The sequence below is a fragment of the Lacerta agilis genome, chromosome 10 (genome assembly GCF_009819535.1).
Source record: "Lacerta agilis isolate rLacAgi1 chromosome 10, rLacAgi1.pri, whole genome shotgun sequence".
Classification (NCBI taxonomy): Eukaryota; Metazoa; Chordata; class Lepidosauria; order Squamata; family Lacertidae; genus Lacerta; species Lacerta agilis.
Genome location: NC_046321.1, coordinates 29,896,040 through 29,912,300, shown reverse-complemented (window position 1 = coordinate 29,912,300; position 16,261 = coordinate 29,896,040). Strand labels below are relative to the sequence as shown.

The following is a 16,261-nucleotide window of genomic DNA, read 5'->3' as shown; positions in this document are numbered from 1 at the left end:
GGTGTTGGGCCTATCTAGAAAAGTGATCCCTGCTAACCTGCCCCCTGCAAACTGTCTATTGTGGAAGAAGCACCACCTTTCCTCTTTCCTGAATCTCCGAATATTCAGTGCTTCATTGGATTCTGGCATGATGTTATGAGACAGACCACCCTACACTTTGCCCACATCATACATAATTTTATACCCCTTGGCTGGAAGGTTCACTCACACGCCTCACACAGAGGTTTCCAATGCCTGGCAGGAGCAGCAATGTCTGCCTTCTGCTGCTAGGGCAAACATGGAAAACTTCCTGCCACATTTGTGAAAAGGGAGTTTCTTGGACCCAGCTTACGGAGGAGGTAAGGAGTGTGAAAGCAATTTGGCTTGAGAAAAGTGGCTTCTTAGCACATTTTCAGAGTCCCGAAGACATCTTGTAGCAAGTTCCTCGTATCTTTTAATCTAGTACTGTCAGGCACTGCCTGGATAAGTCAGATGTACTGACACATCACTCCACTGGCACAGCTCTAATCTTCATTTCCTTGCTCACCCCCTACACACACACACACACACACACACACACACACCACTTTGCAGCAGTAGCAGCAGAGGTTGCCTTAAAGGCAGTATCAGTTCCTTGTTCCACTTTGTTCCTCAGAAGTGCTCCCTTTGTTGTCACTTTCCAAGACTCGGAAGGAGCAAAACGATTCCTGCCTTCACATAAAACACTGGCACCATGAGAAGAAAGTAGGAAGACTGCTACTGCCCAGAGCACAATGGCCTCATTCTAAAACCTTACGTTGGAAATCCACAGGAGGATTAATCTTTAATAGCTGAACCAAAACAGGTTCGCCAAACAGTGCGAGTCTCTGCCAACCTGCCTTTGCTTTTAGGGAGGTGTGTGGAAAGGCAGGACAAGAGAGAGGTGGAGAGGCAGGACAGTTCAAGGTGTATTTCACTCCAGAACCTTTTGTGGAGCACACACGTATCCTGGGTATGTCTTTGTGTTTTCATTAATCTATCCAAAGAACATATTGAGGGAGGAGAAAAATGCATATATATTATGGGGAATGGAAGAAACAAGAGTACCAGGAGATGGAATAAAATGAAAAATAGAAACTGCAGCCAGGGTTGTGATCTGTGCAGAGATGCAAGCCTGCACAAAGTAGAGTCCTAGATTCCATACAGGAGGATTTTCAGACTACAAATTAGTGGCACATATTCAAATTGAGGTGTTATGAAAACCCAACCTACCTACTCCAAGGACTCCAGTATGAGAATGCTGAAATGAAGGTCAGCGGAGTTGTTAGAATTACTCCTTTTCTAAGTTACTTCTGCCCTCTGCTGGACAACGGAAAAATAAAGGGCCAAACCACCTGTCTCTGCTGTTATGTGCTTGAGAAAGATGGAAACACAGAAATTTGGACTCGCCTGTTAATTTGTCTCTTCAGCGATGTTGGGGTGCAAGAGGCTCTGCTGACAGGGAGCCACCTACCTCCTGGCCATGTTGTAGAAGGGCACCAAGAGGAGAAAAGGCGTCTTCTTAGCTTCCAGGCTATATTCAGCAAGCCCAGGGATAGCCCCAAATTCCACTATCCATGTCAAGAAAACTAGAGCTTCATACATATGTGGTGGCATTGTGGAGAAATTCAAAAGTTTTGGGATAAAGTCTTTGAAGAATTTTTTTAAAAATTGAAATATAATATAAGGAAAAACCCGGAATCATTCTTATCGGGGATAGTGGATGAACAAACTAATAAACAGGATGAGAAATTATTTTTATATGATCGCTGCAGCAAGAATCCTGATTGCAACATATTGGAAAAAGAAAGAAATACCAAAAATTGAAGAATGGCAGGAAAAAGTATTTAGTTTCATAGATTTAGCCAAATTAACAGAATCAATCAGGGGACGTAGCAATCAAAAATTTCAAAAAAAATGGGGAAGACTATTTGAAAAAACAATGCCCCACACTGAAGTCGTGGATCCATTTCTAAGTATTCTGTACCGAGTATGAACATGTAGTAGTATGATAGGTGAATAAAAGAAAATACAGAGATATAAGAATTATTATAGTAGCAAAGATAGAAGGTTTAATAACCTGAGAGGACGACAAGCAGAAGTCAGTGGTCAAGAACGGGAAAATAAGTGTAGATACAAGAGAGTTGAGATAAACCAGGAAATGTTAAAATGATGAAATAGTGAGATTATGGACATATGTCAAGATTTGTTTATGTGTTTGGAATTATATTTGTAAGATATGTTTTGATTGATTTTTTTATCTGTTTTATGGATTTGTATTTTTTGGTTTTTTAATTTTAAGTTTAATAAAGATTTAAAATTCTTAAAAAAGAAAACTAGAGCTTGGTCTCAAACACAGTAACATTAACAGAAATAAACAGAAATATGAGCCAGCAATGTGAAAGCTCAAGTAATAGGAAAGAGTTATGGGACTCAGTCTATCTAGAGATGTGGAACTTGTGCTTTCAAATGTTGTATGACTGTGGATTCTCCCTAAAAGAGATATGTTATCAATTTTATACACCCTTCCACATAGTTCTTTCAAACTTGTGGCATATGTATCATCAGTGTAGGTTTTCTGTTCCAAGTCCTTCAGATTGCTGGGGAAATTGCCAGATTAATCCTAATGTTTAACAACTTGCTCTGATCTGTTCTGCACTCCTCATGAATTATTCTATCTTATATTTATGGACATTGTGTTGACAGAGGAAACACTGTTCATTTAACCTTGAACAAAAACTAATCAATTAAATTAAACCCCTGAACACTGCAGCATTCTGACAATCCTATTTAGCCACTACAATTATCATGTTTTTATTATTGTACTACCACTGGTGTGCAAGCACACTTTGCGGGAGAACGTTTTAAACATTTTTCATACACCCCCACCCAACAAAACACACTCTTCTTAATGAAGCTTCTTTCAAGTATCAGACGTTGTGTACAATTTGATTTTTATTAGACAAGTAGCGCAATGAACCCCAGGAGAGGGTCACAATCAGGACATATACCAGAAACGCTCACCCACTCACATCATTGCCAGCTACGTTTTCTTATAGCAAAGAATCCTTATTCCTAATTTCATTGGGATAAATATACTTTTCACATCATATATAAAAGCACAAAAAGTTACATTATATACACAAAAATAATATAGAGATAGCCTGGGTGACAACAAACCCATAAATAAATGAGGTGTCTTTTTAAAAAATGGTTGAAGTACATGGAAAGACAGGGTGATTCCCTTGTGGAGGTCCCATCTACACAAGCATAATTCCACAAGCTAGCAGTACCACCCTCAATGCCTCTTCCTGCTGTACAACGTGAGGCTTTTACCCTCGACTGCAATGCCCATTCTCGGTCGTAGTATGCCCTCCTGCTTGACAGTATAAATGGCTTTCACAGCCTCAAATCCATAGAACTTTGAGGTCCTGCGGTACACAGTGTCAATAATGACATTCTGATGCACATTAACTAATCCGAACACTTCAAAACTTAACTGCGCAGAATTATTTGCTATGAGAGCTTCTAGATGGGAAAGGTTTCTTTCTAAGTGTCAGGCATGCTAAATCACTTCGCTGAACACTCACAATTCAGCAGGTCCTTGTGTTAATCCCAGGTGGATGGCTGCTAACTCCAAGCAGACTGGAACAATCTGCATGAGTGGCAGAACAACTGTGGAAGGAAACCAGCAATGGTAGCACCAAACACCCCAGGCATCCTGCTAGAATGAACCTTTTCGTTGAGGTAGTTTGTTACCCTTTCTGTTTTGTCGCTACCATCACTGGGAAAACGGCTGTCAGGAAGCACCCTTAAGAGAACAGGTGGTCCTCGGCTTCCAGCCTGCCCATTTAGACAACGGCCCACAGGTCTGCAGTGCTGAATCCAAGGCACGAGTTTAGACTATGGTTGCTACCCATGTTTGTAGGATAAGCAACCAAGATTATCCATGTGATGTGAGATATGGAACTAAATGCCCTACACCCCACCCCTACGAACTAGTCCTAGCAAAGCAACTTCCAAGGTTCACTTTCACTGTGTATTTCGATACCTTTCGCAAGTGCAACCTTTCAAACACATCCACTCACGTATACCAATGGGAAATTTGGAATGTTCACGAAATTACACCTCTTATTAGTTCCAATATATTCAGGAAGATTGAGAATTGGTCTTCAAAATAACCAAAGTTAGCCAAAGCTTTATCGTGGGATGGTCTTTTGGTTTACTCTATGGAAAGTTTAAAAAAATTGATATCAATGTGATATGCATCTCTTTGCGATTCAGACCACATTCCTTTAATTATGTAATTGTTTCAGTGTTTGGAAAGCCTCTCCCCCAGGATTTCATGTGTTTTGGGACACACAGAGCTTCATTATAATTGAAAATTGTCAATGAGAGGCTTAAGGTGGAAATTCTTTTTTTTTTTAATGGAGTCTCTAGTTGCAGCAGTGTTCAGCTGTTACCCATGGAAGGCACACCAGCTGCAAGAACCACTGCAATGTACAGTTGTGTGGGCCTCCCCCAAAAATTATGTGCCCCCAATTTCATTTGTTTGGTGCTTGTGTGTTTGATTTGGACAGATATGGAAGATGAAGTAAGAGAGGCTGAGCAAGAACAGAGATGGTGCATAGGCAACGGGAGAAGGCAAAAGTGATTTGTGAGACTCTGAGCTCTACGAAATATAAATTCTCTTTTCTTAGAACCTATTCTTCCAACAAGGAGGCCTAGTTGCAACCACTCCTCTTTCTCCAAGGTCTAGAGCTACATCTACACTACATATGTAAACCATTTTATAAACCTGTTTGACCGTCAAAGCTTCTCCAAAGGAGACAGCTGTTGGTAGTGTGGACAAGTCCTAAGACTGTTATCCTAAACATACTCATAGATGCAGCTACCAAAAAATCAAACATCAGAAAAAAGGATTCCTAGGGTTGTATCCAATGTAGCGCAAATTAAAGTCACTTAGCGGTATACTTGTTGCACTGGCAGAACACTGTTGTGCAAAAAAGCACAAATGCATTGCCTTAAATTGTTGCACAACAAGCTTCGGCTAGCATAACTGTTGCACTGGATTTCTTTGTGGCCCAAACCTTTAAGCTCTGCTCTCGCACTAACGGACAGAGAACACTGAATTCAGCCCCTAGTCTGCTTTTTTGTTAAAGTAAAACTCAATGCTGACTTTAAGCGTGTGATTCAAAAAATGCACTTACGGTGTCTCTTTAGTTACAAAAAGCAACAGTAGGCGCGCTGATCAGGAGGGGTTTTTAACCTTTCCTCTCTGTGTTATTTTTCCTGCTAAAAATCTTCCCCAAGCTGTAGTTTGTCTTGGGGTTCCCCCCCCAAAAAAACCCAGCAGCAACGAACTCCTAAGAGTAATGCTTAACCCCCTCCCTGTGATCCTAATCCAGATTTTAGGGAGGAGTGGGGGTCCTGCAGGTATTTTTTTTTTTTTAAAGAGCATAAACAAAGAGCAGTGGTTTGTCTATGCATGCTTTTTGAATCACAAGCTTAAATCTGCTTCTGGTTCACCACTAAGTCCATCCTTGTCCCCTCTTTTAGGGCATGGAAATACAACTCCAAAGTTAATGACAGTATGGCTCCATCGGCTGCCAAGAGGCAGATACATGTAAAAGGTGGAAGGAGGACACAGAAGACGGAAGAGAAACCTAGATGTCGTCCATAGTGCTTGTAAAGCCATAAATGCTATAAAAACCCTAAATTGCATTAAAAACTGTGATGCCCTTCCTTAGCAGAGGTCCCCCTAACCTCCAAAGGCTCCCAGAGAATGCAGACTCTATAGAAAAGCTTCTATGCAACCCACTGAGGACCATGGAGCCAGATCTGCTCTCTGGGCCTGCTAAAAGCATATGGCACCTGATGTGCAGATCAAGGGCCACCGCTGATGCTAGGAAAAGGGCTTAGGGCAGCTCTTCTTACTTTCTAGAAACACCTCCTCAAAAGATAGATTGTTTTGTAAAGAGGTGGGGGACCAATTTTTCCGAACCCACCCTTCTTCCTCACTATCGCAAATTATTTTGTCAGTGTGCGAAAATGCGAACACACTCTAGCTCCAGTGTGGTCACCCTTTGTACTAGAAGGCATATACTAGCAACAAAATCTGGTTTACAAGAAGACCCTACCCTGGCTAGCGTATCACAACTTTCATGGTCCTAGCCTGGAGCAGTGCTCAAAAAGGGAGGAGGAGGAAGAGGAGGGTAGGAAGGGGCAAGAATCCCGTTCAATGAGCGACGAGGCTGCAATCCTCCACGGTTAGGAAGCCGCAATTGCTGTGCCGCCACTCAGCTTCACAATCATCTGCTGACAATCATTGCAGGAACGCTTGTCTCCAACTTTCTCCAGTGTGCGGGCTGCTTCCGCCAGCAGGACGGCTCGCTGGCCCGGGGACGACAGGAAGGAGAGGGGAAGGTGGCGGCAGGCTAAGAGAATTGCTGTAGCTCTCTCTCTCTGCCCAGGAAGGGCATCCAGTTCACCTAGGCATGGGGAAAAAAGAGGCATCACAAGGAATGCCAGCTGCTGTGAGGGCAATAAGTGCACCACGGGAGTCCATTTGTTTAAGACTACACTGGGGTGAGCAAAAGATTGCTTCACAATGGGTGCTACCCAAAGAGTGCAAGAAGCAATCAACCAACTCCCACTGAAACTCTAGGCAATAATTTATTCTAGAGGCTCAGATGCCCCAAGCTGAGACCTGGCCGGAAGCCCAGACTTAGCAGCCTTGTCCTGGTAACAGAGATGACACTTGCACAGGTGGGCGGGGCCCACCCTCTCCATGACAGGCCTTTCTTTTGCTCAAATTAGCAGCCTCAGATGTCAGCTAGCGAACATCTTTGTGCCACCGCTTCTTAAAACATTTTAAACACTCTGGCTTGGATCCTACAATTTATGAACAAAAGGCAGCTCACCGAAGGGGGAAAACGTTTCCCCTCTCCCCCCGATTTTGGGCAATTCCTCATCACAGCAAAACCATGTTTGCCACCGCCTCAGGTTAATTAGGGTTCCAAAGGTCTCTAGAACTGCATGCCTGGGGGCTAAACTAACTGGCATTTGTCGCATACGGTTTGGCATTGTTTGCAAGCATTTTACATAGATAGTGCAGGGCGGGGTGGTGGTGACCCAGTTCAGGGTAGAGATGGACAAGAAAGGGCACAAGCTTCCTGACCTTGCTTGGTACTCTGGGGTGTCCACGCCTGAGACTGTGCTCCAGCAGCTGATGAGTGCGTGTGGGGCTGGCCCCTGCCATCAAACGCACAGTGGCCTCATGCAGGAACACCTGGAAGGAGGGGGAAAGCAGAAGACAATGGGTAGCGTCTACATTTTAGCAACCTTCCATCACCTTGTGGTGCTGTAGATTTGGGCATGCACCTTTATCAGATAAGCTTGAACCTTTTGGTGCTAATCCTCTTAGCCACTTTTCCTTCCCTAACTCCTTTCTGCTGAGCAAGAGTGTACAGAGAATGCGCCCTTTAAAAGAGGGGCATGCTACCCAACTATTTCTGACCAGCAGTGGTCCACACACTACCACAGAACCATCTGCACTGTTTGTGCGTACAAACCAGTGGAGAGCAGTGATTAAGCCTGTCGGCTAGAAATCCCCAGTTCAAATCTCGCAGCCACCATAAAGGCTACACGGTAGGCAACCCCGTATTCTCTCATCCTCACAGCTCACACGGGTGACATGTGGATAATAGGAATAGCATACATCACAGGGCTGTTTTAATGATTATTGAGATAATTTGCATAGAGTTTTGAACATTCAGGAAGTGTCACATTAGTTTAAATCCAAGGGAACTGCAACACACACACACACACACACCCAATGAATGCTACTTAAGGGCAAAGCCTACAACAGTAAGGATGCATCCAGCAGGAAGCCACCACTGCAAACACACTGCTGGAAATTCAAAGCAAAACCAGTCCTGGCCTAGCTCGTGGACCATTTGCCCCTTTGGCCTATAACAGCATGCAGGAACTCAAGGGACAGGTCATCATCTCCTCCTCACTCATTACAAGTGGCAGGATCTTACCTTTCGATAAGCAGGTCTGAAACTATGGGCCAGTTTTCTCAGGCTGCCGAGGTCGCGCTGGAATCCTGTCAGCTCAGAAGCAGAAGCATGGTAGGCCTCCCAAGGCCTGGCTGGAGTTCATCTGTTTCTGCCACAGAGTGGTGCGGAGGGACAGCAGTAGATCGCAAGCTAGCAGCTGGATCATCTGCTAGGAAACAGACCCATTCAGTGACAGGAGTATCAAGACATTCCAGCATCATCAGCTGGATGCAGCAGCCTTCAGATGGACAAAAGCTTCTCACGCATATCGAAAAATACTAGCAGAATGAAACATAGTGTTTTTATCTTAAAGATGAGATGGTATCGACCGACAGCTCTGTGGCCAATTCCCTTTCTTCTCAAAGAGTGACCCAGCATGAGCATTCTAAATTATTTGTTGTCCAAATATTATCAGCAAAGGACATGACAACAAGATAGCATGGAGGAAGCAACCAGGTTATCCAGAGGTAGCCAATGTGATACCCTTCAGGTGTTGTTAAGACAACAATTCCCATCATACTTGACCAAGAGCAATGCTGCTGAGGCTGATGGGAGCAGTGGTCCAATAACATGTGGATGGTACAGGGCTGGCTACCCCTGAAGTATCCTGTGCCCCTTTGTAGGTCAAAATCAGCACCTATAATTGTGTTCTGAAAACTTGAGGGTGTCAACAGAAAATCAGGGTGCAATGGACTCCCAGCAACCCACCACTGACAAATCATTGTTACCACAGCATCCATCACAGTGAATAATCAAAGAATTACCTAACAAGAATTGGTTAGCCGTACAAATACTTTGTTCTTGTTTCCTGTGTGTTTGGTGCGAATTCTACTTACCACTAGAAAATGAAAGATTAAGCCAAATGAAGAAATACTGAGACCACCACATTGTTTTAATGTGGAACTGACGGTCCACTAACAGAAGACTGTCCAAAATGGGGGGGGTATACATTCATTTTTATTTTAGCCGCCATGACTGATGAGAGAGTGGTGACAGATGAATGAGCCTAAGGCTCAAACCACTTTTGGGAAACAACCAGTACCTTATTCAGAGATCTCCCAGCTGGAGGGCACAGCCCTGCCACCATCTATGGACTCAGAGAACATGTCCCCTGCAATATCCCCATCTCTCTAGCCTTGCAGGAGTCACAAGATAGCAAAATCAGGCAAGGATCCTTTAGCAACCCAACTACAGCTCTGCCAGGGAGGCAGAGCCAGCCACACAACAGGTCTGGTCAGTCTACAGATTCTGTTTGGCTGCCCTTTCCAGAAAATAGCTTTTTGTACATGACTTTGCCTTGACTGGACTTTACCTGCTTAACCTGACCTTGCCCACTAACAATTTGCCTGCCACGACCAGATGCTACCTGCTTTCCCTGCAAATCTCAAAGCACCCAAGGAACAGGACGACGACAGTGGGACTCTAAGAAAGTGTCCTTGAAAATGTGTCCCAAAGGTTCCAACAATTAGCCAGAAGTAAAATGAAGCAGTATGATCTTGAGAAGGTACCCTTGGGATAAAAAGCTGCAAAAAATCAACATCTTCTACAGAATAGTATTTTGGTACGCCCTCCGGTGGCAAAAAAGTATCTTTAATATCAATCGAACTGCATTTTGAAGGACTTACATTGGTTCATTCAAAAATACCTAAGCAAAATAGAGGTGTTGTTTTTACAGGGTTTTCAAAATAAGCTTTATTGCGGAGACTTTGGGAGGGGCCCGGAGCTTCTAGTCCTTCTAGACTGCTGCTTTCCTCATTGTTTCCAGGGTACTGTTCAGTTCCTCCTGCTTCCTCTTGGCCTGGATGTAAGTCCCCCCTTTTCTTGATGAACCGCAGAGCTCACTTGTCTTTGGAGATCTTGAACAGCACCATCACACGTATCTTTTTGGAGACGAGGCAGCTGCCTCCTGGATTGTGTCTTACACAAACTTGGTGTGCTTGGTCAGGTGTCCATGGCACTGGCATGACTTTGCCCCATTCTTAGTCACCTTGTGGCCCTTGTTCAGGCGAAGGGCCATTGGGCAGCGAATTGCCTTGGCTGCCGCAGCTGCTGCTTCATAGGCCATGCCCAAAAAGGAATCAGCTAAGCAAAATAGAGATCACGATGGGCACTTTATTTGCCTTTTCACTGCCACATATAGCTTTTCTCAGCCTTTTCAACCCATGTGCTCCACTTTCATCTCTCATGCATTCTTTCTGCTTACAGTACAATGTGGTCTGGATTGTACAGATGACCTCTTAGCCCCTTCCAATTCAGATGTAAAGTTCCTAGGAAGTTTCTACCACATTACTGAATTGGAAAGAACAGCATTCAATCCAGGCAAGCTGAGGAAATTCCCACCTGCAGAGGAGAAATGGGTGCACCTCTGTGCTGCACTGCGGAAACATTGCACGAATACTGCCAGAACATGCAATGCAACTACAATGCACTACAGTTGCCACCCAGCAGTGATGAACAGCTCCGATTCTTGTACAGTGCCAAAAGTTGGAAAGCCCAGCTTCTCATAGAAACAAGGAAATGAAGGTGAAGCTGACACCCTGATACAAGGACTTCACACTGTTCTTGCCCACAGGAGACTAGACATGTAGTGCCTTCTGTGGGAACAATTCACCCAGGAGGCATAATTAAAAGCAACAAGGACAGGACCAAACAAGAGCTCAGCCTGCTAATTCTGGCAGTGCACTGGAAGCCAACACACTGGAAAGAAATGCACTCCTCAAGCACTACTGTGGGAAAGAGAACACTGCAGCTCTAGTCAACACACACAAAAGGGCAAGAGGAGAGGGAACGTTCTCTGTCTCTCCAATCATGAAGAAAAAATGTTAGCTGCTGCTTCTTCAGCCCCAGGATATTTGACCTCAGATCCACATGGAATGATGACTAAACATTTGCCCACAAGCCTTGGCTCAGGAAAGGATGGAGAAGGCAGTTGCAAATGTACAGCCAGTTGTAAATGACTGTGATGATGAGGATGGATACTTACGTTATTGAGACCCGTGCTTGAGACCCCACTGCTCATGTTGAGGCTATTCCAAAGGTGAGTGCTGGCTCTTTCACAGTGGCCAAAGGAGCTCTGCTGCCCATCTGCCTTGCTTGACAAGGAGGCGTTCATGGCTTTGCACACATGAAAGACAGCTTTCACAAGGGCATTCCTAGAAAGGGGGAAGAGAGAAGAAAGATCCAAAGCCAGGAACAGGTCAGTGCCTTTAAGGTATTGTGGTCATGGACCAACCACCCATAAGCTCCATAAGCCTCTCACTTACTAAGTTGCCATAATAAATAACAATGTTATTAAATTTCTATACCACTCATCATAACATTAACAAACAAAAACAACCTCCCCAACACACACACAGTTTAAAAGGCCATAGATTGCTTAGATTAGCCAAGGGCCTGGGAGAAGAGGAATGATTTTGTCTGGCACCTAAAGGTGTATAATGAAGGTGCCAAGTGAGCCTCTCTGGGGAGAGCATTCCACAAACAGGAAGCAACACAGAAAAGGCTCATCTCATTTGCCCCTTCTCTGGACTTCTTGAGGTGGCACATGAAGAAAGGCCTCGCCAGCACAATGGGAATCCGCAACACCACCTTAAGACCAGATCTGTCAACTTAGGCACAATGACTGCTGGGCAGTGAGGTGGCAGTAAACCAGCAGAATCTCTAATCTGTTCTGATTCCCAATGCCAGGAAAACACACTCTAGATCCTCCACCCAACTGGATAGAGAGCCTGAAGGGAGAGAGAGAGAATCTCTCTATAGACCAGAGCAACTCCCCCTTCCCAACCCTCAAGTCTGGCCTGATGCTGCACCGAGTACCGAGATGGCCACAGCTGGATGAGACCAACTCTACCCTGCATCTAACACTTAGAGAGTCTTTGCATCCACTACCCTGATAGCTGGTACTTTCAGTTAATACAATCTCAAAATACTGCAGTTTAGTTTGGAAACTATTTAAAGTGACAAAAGGCAATTGTGAGAGTAATGCAAAAAGACCACACACTCCATCATCTCCAAACATTTAGGAATTCGCTCCACGCTGGTAAACTGGGATCTCACGGCTGCATCATCACCCCTGAGCCAGCTGATTGTCATTGTGATTGCGGATGACCACCACCTGCACACCACATCAGGGCCTAGGTATGCAGAGACAAAATAACAATAAATATGAGACACTCTCACCAATGCAAATCCCAACAGGTTTTGTTTTAATGAAAAATGGCTTCAGGAGACGGGAATCTTTTCCCCATCCACTGTTTCCTTACTTCAAGCTCCTTCCCCCTGTAAACCTACAGAAGTGCATTCAAACACACTGAAACCCTTACTCCTGGGAAGGGGAGCCAACCATGGGAGGAAGGCAATTTGGAGTAAGAAAATGGTAGGCAGGGAAAAGTCACACCCACACCCACAAACTTCTGAATTTCCATCTGGGATCTGCTTTTCATTTTGAAGAATGCCATCAGGTCCCAGTTACACATATTTCTTTGCAATGAAAATGAACTTACCAGGAACTAATAGTGTGAGGTTGCTGCTGGTAGGAGGACCCTTACAAGAAGGACAATGCTGAAAAAGTCAGTTTGCAGCAAGACCTGCTCAGATCTGATTTAAGCAGCTGCTTTGGAATGCCAGGGCCTGACTTGGGAAAGCGGGCAGGGACAAGGGGTTAGCAGCATGACACCATCACAGTAATGCTTCTGGGTGAGCCCTTCCTTGAAGTAAACCTGCCCGGGGTCCCAAAAGACTTTCAGATTGTGATGTTGAACTCGTACAAGAGCAGGTCACTAGGATAAATTGTGGGAAAGAAGAGAGCCAAAATGGACATTTGGGACAGGCAAGGTGTGCCAGGCTTGGACAAGAAAACTGTGATCAACTCCCTTTGTGCTGAAGTCAGGGCACATTAGTGAATGCCATCCTGCAGAGTTGGGTACCATCCACCTGCTGCTGCTGCTGCTCTGCTGCCCACCACTGACACAGGCTGGTACAAAACCAAGCATCTTGCCAGACACTCCCCCATTCATCTTACTGCTTCAGCAGAAGGGAACAACAACAGCAACCAGAGACAAGCTGCTCAGTACCGCCCTGTCAACATAAGCATCTCATTTAAAATGCTTCTGCCTTGGGAATGGAGTCACTAACCAGAATTTACAAGACTCATTAACCCCTTGGCTGAGTTACCAGCTCTCACCGTGTGTTCCACAAAACCATTAAGTGGTCAAATGTATTTACTTTCAGAACTCAGCTGAGAAGGCCGTAAGTACTGATCTCTGCAGAAAAAAACAGAGGTCTACATAATTACTGGACTCTCCTCTAGGTCTCCACTCAGCTGCTGATCAAATCTCACCATGATCAATGTAGAATACTATCACTGACATGTGATTGGACACTTGCTTGTCTTAAAAAGCAGAAACTGCACTGCATCTAAAAGAGATTTATCATGGGATATCAGGAAAATTCCACCTGCTCAATTTTATATCTCTGTATCAGCAGATGTCTTCCTCATATGAGGAATGGTTGATGGAATTGGCTATGTTTAGACTGAGATGAGATAAGATAGCCATCTTCAAAAATTTAAAGAGCTGTCACATGGAAGATTGAAGATATGGTCATTCCATATCAAGGGGTCCATTTTTTTTATCTCATGCCAACCAATTTTCTTAATATTTTGTACACTTGCTGAATTCAAAACTAAGTTTAAATCAAACTTTTATTTTTTTATCATCCCAGGTTTTTTTTTAGTTATGAGAGTTTGAAATTTCAAAAAAAAATGAATTTTGGCCTTTGTGGATTTAAGAGAAATATAATTGACTTAAGATACACTTTTGATCAATTGGGCAGCATTAATTAATGTTGCATCTGAATCAAGTTTAGAACACTACTCAGCAGCGAATGCTTGCAGATCTCCAGCATGAAACTGAGAAATATGGGACATTGAGCAACCTGGGCATCCTTCATACTTACCCAGTGCAGACCTCAACACAGAATTTCCAGTGAAAGGTGTGTTCCAATTCCCAAACGAGTCCACAAAAGAAGTGAGTAACTTCGGTATTCCAAAGCATTAGAGAATTCACTAAAAGCACAAGCAAAATTCATACTTTTACCATTAAAGACAATACAACACATTTCTACAGTGCATCATTTAACATGTCAACTTAGTATACTTAGTAAGGAAGGTAAAGGACCCCTGGACGGGTACATCCAGTCAAAGGTGATTATGGGGTTGCAGCGCCCATCTCACTTGCAGGCCTGGCTATTCTTAGTAAGAGTGCCTGGTTACCAGCTCTCTCCTTGCTCTGCAAATTGCTATTATTCAAGTTCTGTTGGGGAATTTTCTTTATCATGGAACTCTCAACAATCCAGCAGCATACTAAGCATTTCTCTGTGCTTCTGTCTCCAGAACAGAAATAATTTACTGATGAACTTGTTGAGCTTGAGTGTTGCCCTTAAACTGCATGCTCCACCAGCACTAATCCATTATCTAAAATTCAGTTACAAATTGCTAGGAGAAACTGCCTTTTGCCACATAGGCAATAGGTATGACAGATGAATTTGATTCAGGTGTCTGCATTATGTCAGGAATTTTATTCTGTTGGCCCCGCCACATTGCTCCTAACCAAAGAGATGAAATCTGTGCTGCTACCCTTCATCCCACCTGTTGGGCTACAGGAACTGATAGAGCAGGCAGTCAGAATCGGCTACTCAACCTGAGAAAAAATATGCCAGTAGGGTAGGACAGAATTGCAGCTTACCAGGGCTCTTCATCATCATGTCCTGCAGCCCCCTTTGGGACCTGAGGTTTCACAAGGGATTCAACAGCTCTCTCCAGGAGGTTCTCACAGAATGCCTGGTGCACCTGTGCAATGGGATCAGCTGTAGATGAAAAAAAATCAGCTTTATTTCCTTTTATTTCCTTTTCTGAATAAGTTACAAAACATTCAGGGCTGCTTCCCTAGTAATATGCAGGTATCCCTCAGAAATAATCAGGTGCAAAGCCTTGCCATGTTATGCAGGATTTGAAATATTGTACTAGGACCTGGGATCAAAACCCCACCTGGTCATGAAGCTCACTGGAAGACCTTAGGTCAGCCACCAACTCTCAGCTTAAGAAACCTCACAGGGTTGCTGTGAGAATACCACCTTGAGCTGGTTGGAGGGAAGCTGGGATATAAATGAAATAATAAATAAAAATCTGTTTGGGCAGAGAAATTCTTTGCAGAAAGAACTCCATCATTTGGGAAACTGTCCATTTGATTGCTCAATCAATAATCCACAATTTCTTACAGCACCAAAAGCTTTCAAGCAAGAATTGGCTGGAGCAGGGGTTGCCAACCTGGTCCCTACTGCCCACTAGTGGGAGTTTCAGGATTCTAAGTGGGCAGTAGGGAGTTCTATGGCACAAGCTGAATCCTCCTTCCATCGAGCACTGGTGGGCAGTAAGGAAATTTTACCATCAAGAAAGATGCATTAGTGGGCGGTAGGTATAAAAAGGTTGACTACCCCTGGGCTAGAGAGAGTGAGCATACACATGCATAATGCTGTCCCATAAGCTGGATGGCAGACTTAGGGCAATGCATTCACAAGCCTGCTGGGTCTCACCTGGGTTCCTCTGAGTGCAATATAGACTCTCCTTAGCAGCCGTTTTCACTGTCCAGTTCCGCTCCACAAAAAACTTTTGCCCCAATGGGTGACACAACCAACGCAAAGAGTCAGGGATGGCACTGCGCTCAGAACTACACAAGCTCTGGGCTTGGCTTAAGAAATAACTCTGGTAAGAAAGAAAAAAGTGCCATGGTAAGATATGGTGCTGAAGGAAAGCTATGCATGCCTTTGACTCAAGGATAGTAATTCTGCATAAAGTTAATTATACAGATCAACTTAAAAGCCACTTCCATTCACATGAAAAACTGTGAGATCAGTTGAAATATGCCACAATACATATTTGTTCTAAATTCTGATGGGAGGCTTGAAAGAGATTTACTCACCGCCAGGAAGCCCAGTTTGCCACCACAGCGGGTCTTCAAGCCAACTGCAGCAGTCAGATGAATCTCTGCCAGTGTGCTTGGTGAAATCTTCTCTTCTGCACATTCAGCCAGATTCACAGCACACAGAGCCATGTGCAGTCCTGAGTAGGCAGAGCTGGATGGTAGCTTACCTGCATCAGAAAACAGAGGACAAAGAGTCATCTCCTTTAAAATAATTTATAGAGG

General features: G+C 44.1%; 1 protein-coding gene and 1 pseudogene across 1 annotated transcript in view; both read right to left on the bottom strand.

The window, feature by feature from the left end:
• Positions 1 to 2,938: 2,938 nt before the first annotated feature.
• SREBF2 (sterol regulatory element binding transcription factor 2) overlaps positions 2,939 to 16,261 on the bottom strand; it is a 33,374-nt gene continuing 20,051 nt past the window's right edge. The window contains 12 exon segments of the mRNA XM_033163165.1: positions 2,939 to 6,488; positions 7,178 to 7,201; positions 7,204 to 7,288; positions 8,043 to 8,139; positions 8,141 to 8,226; positions 11,044 to 11,212; positions 12,061 to 12,193; positions 14,016 to 14,099; positions 14,102 to 14,124; positions 14,804 to 14,924; positions 15,651 to 15,819; positions 16,037 to 16,206. Coding sequence (XP_033019056.1) covers positions 6,268 to 6,488; positions 7,178 to 7,201; positions 7,204 to 7,288; positions 8,043 to 8,139; positions 8,141 to 8,226; positions 11,044 to 11,212; positions 12,061 to 12,193; positions 14,016 to 14,099; positions 14,102 to 14,124; positions 14,804 to 14,924; positions 15,651 to 15,819; positions 16,037 to 16,206 — 1,382 coding nt within the window. The 3' untranslated portion in view covers positions 2,939 to 6,267.
• Positions 9,693 to 10,279, bottom strand: LOC117054390 (annotated as a pseudogene).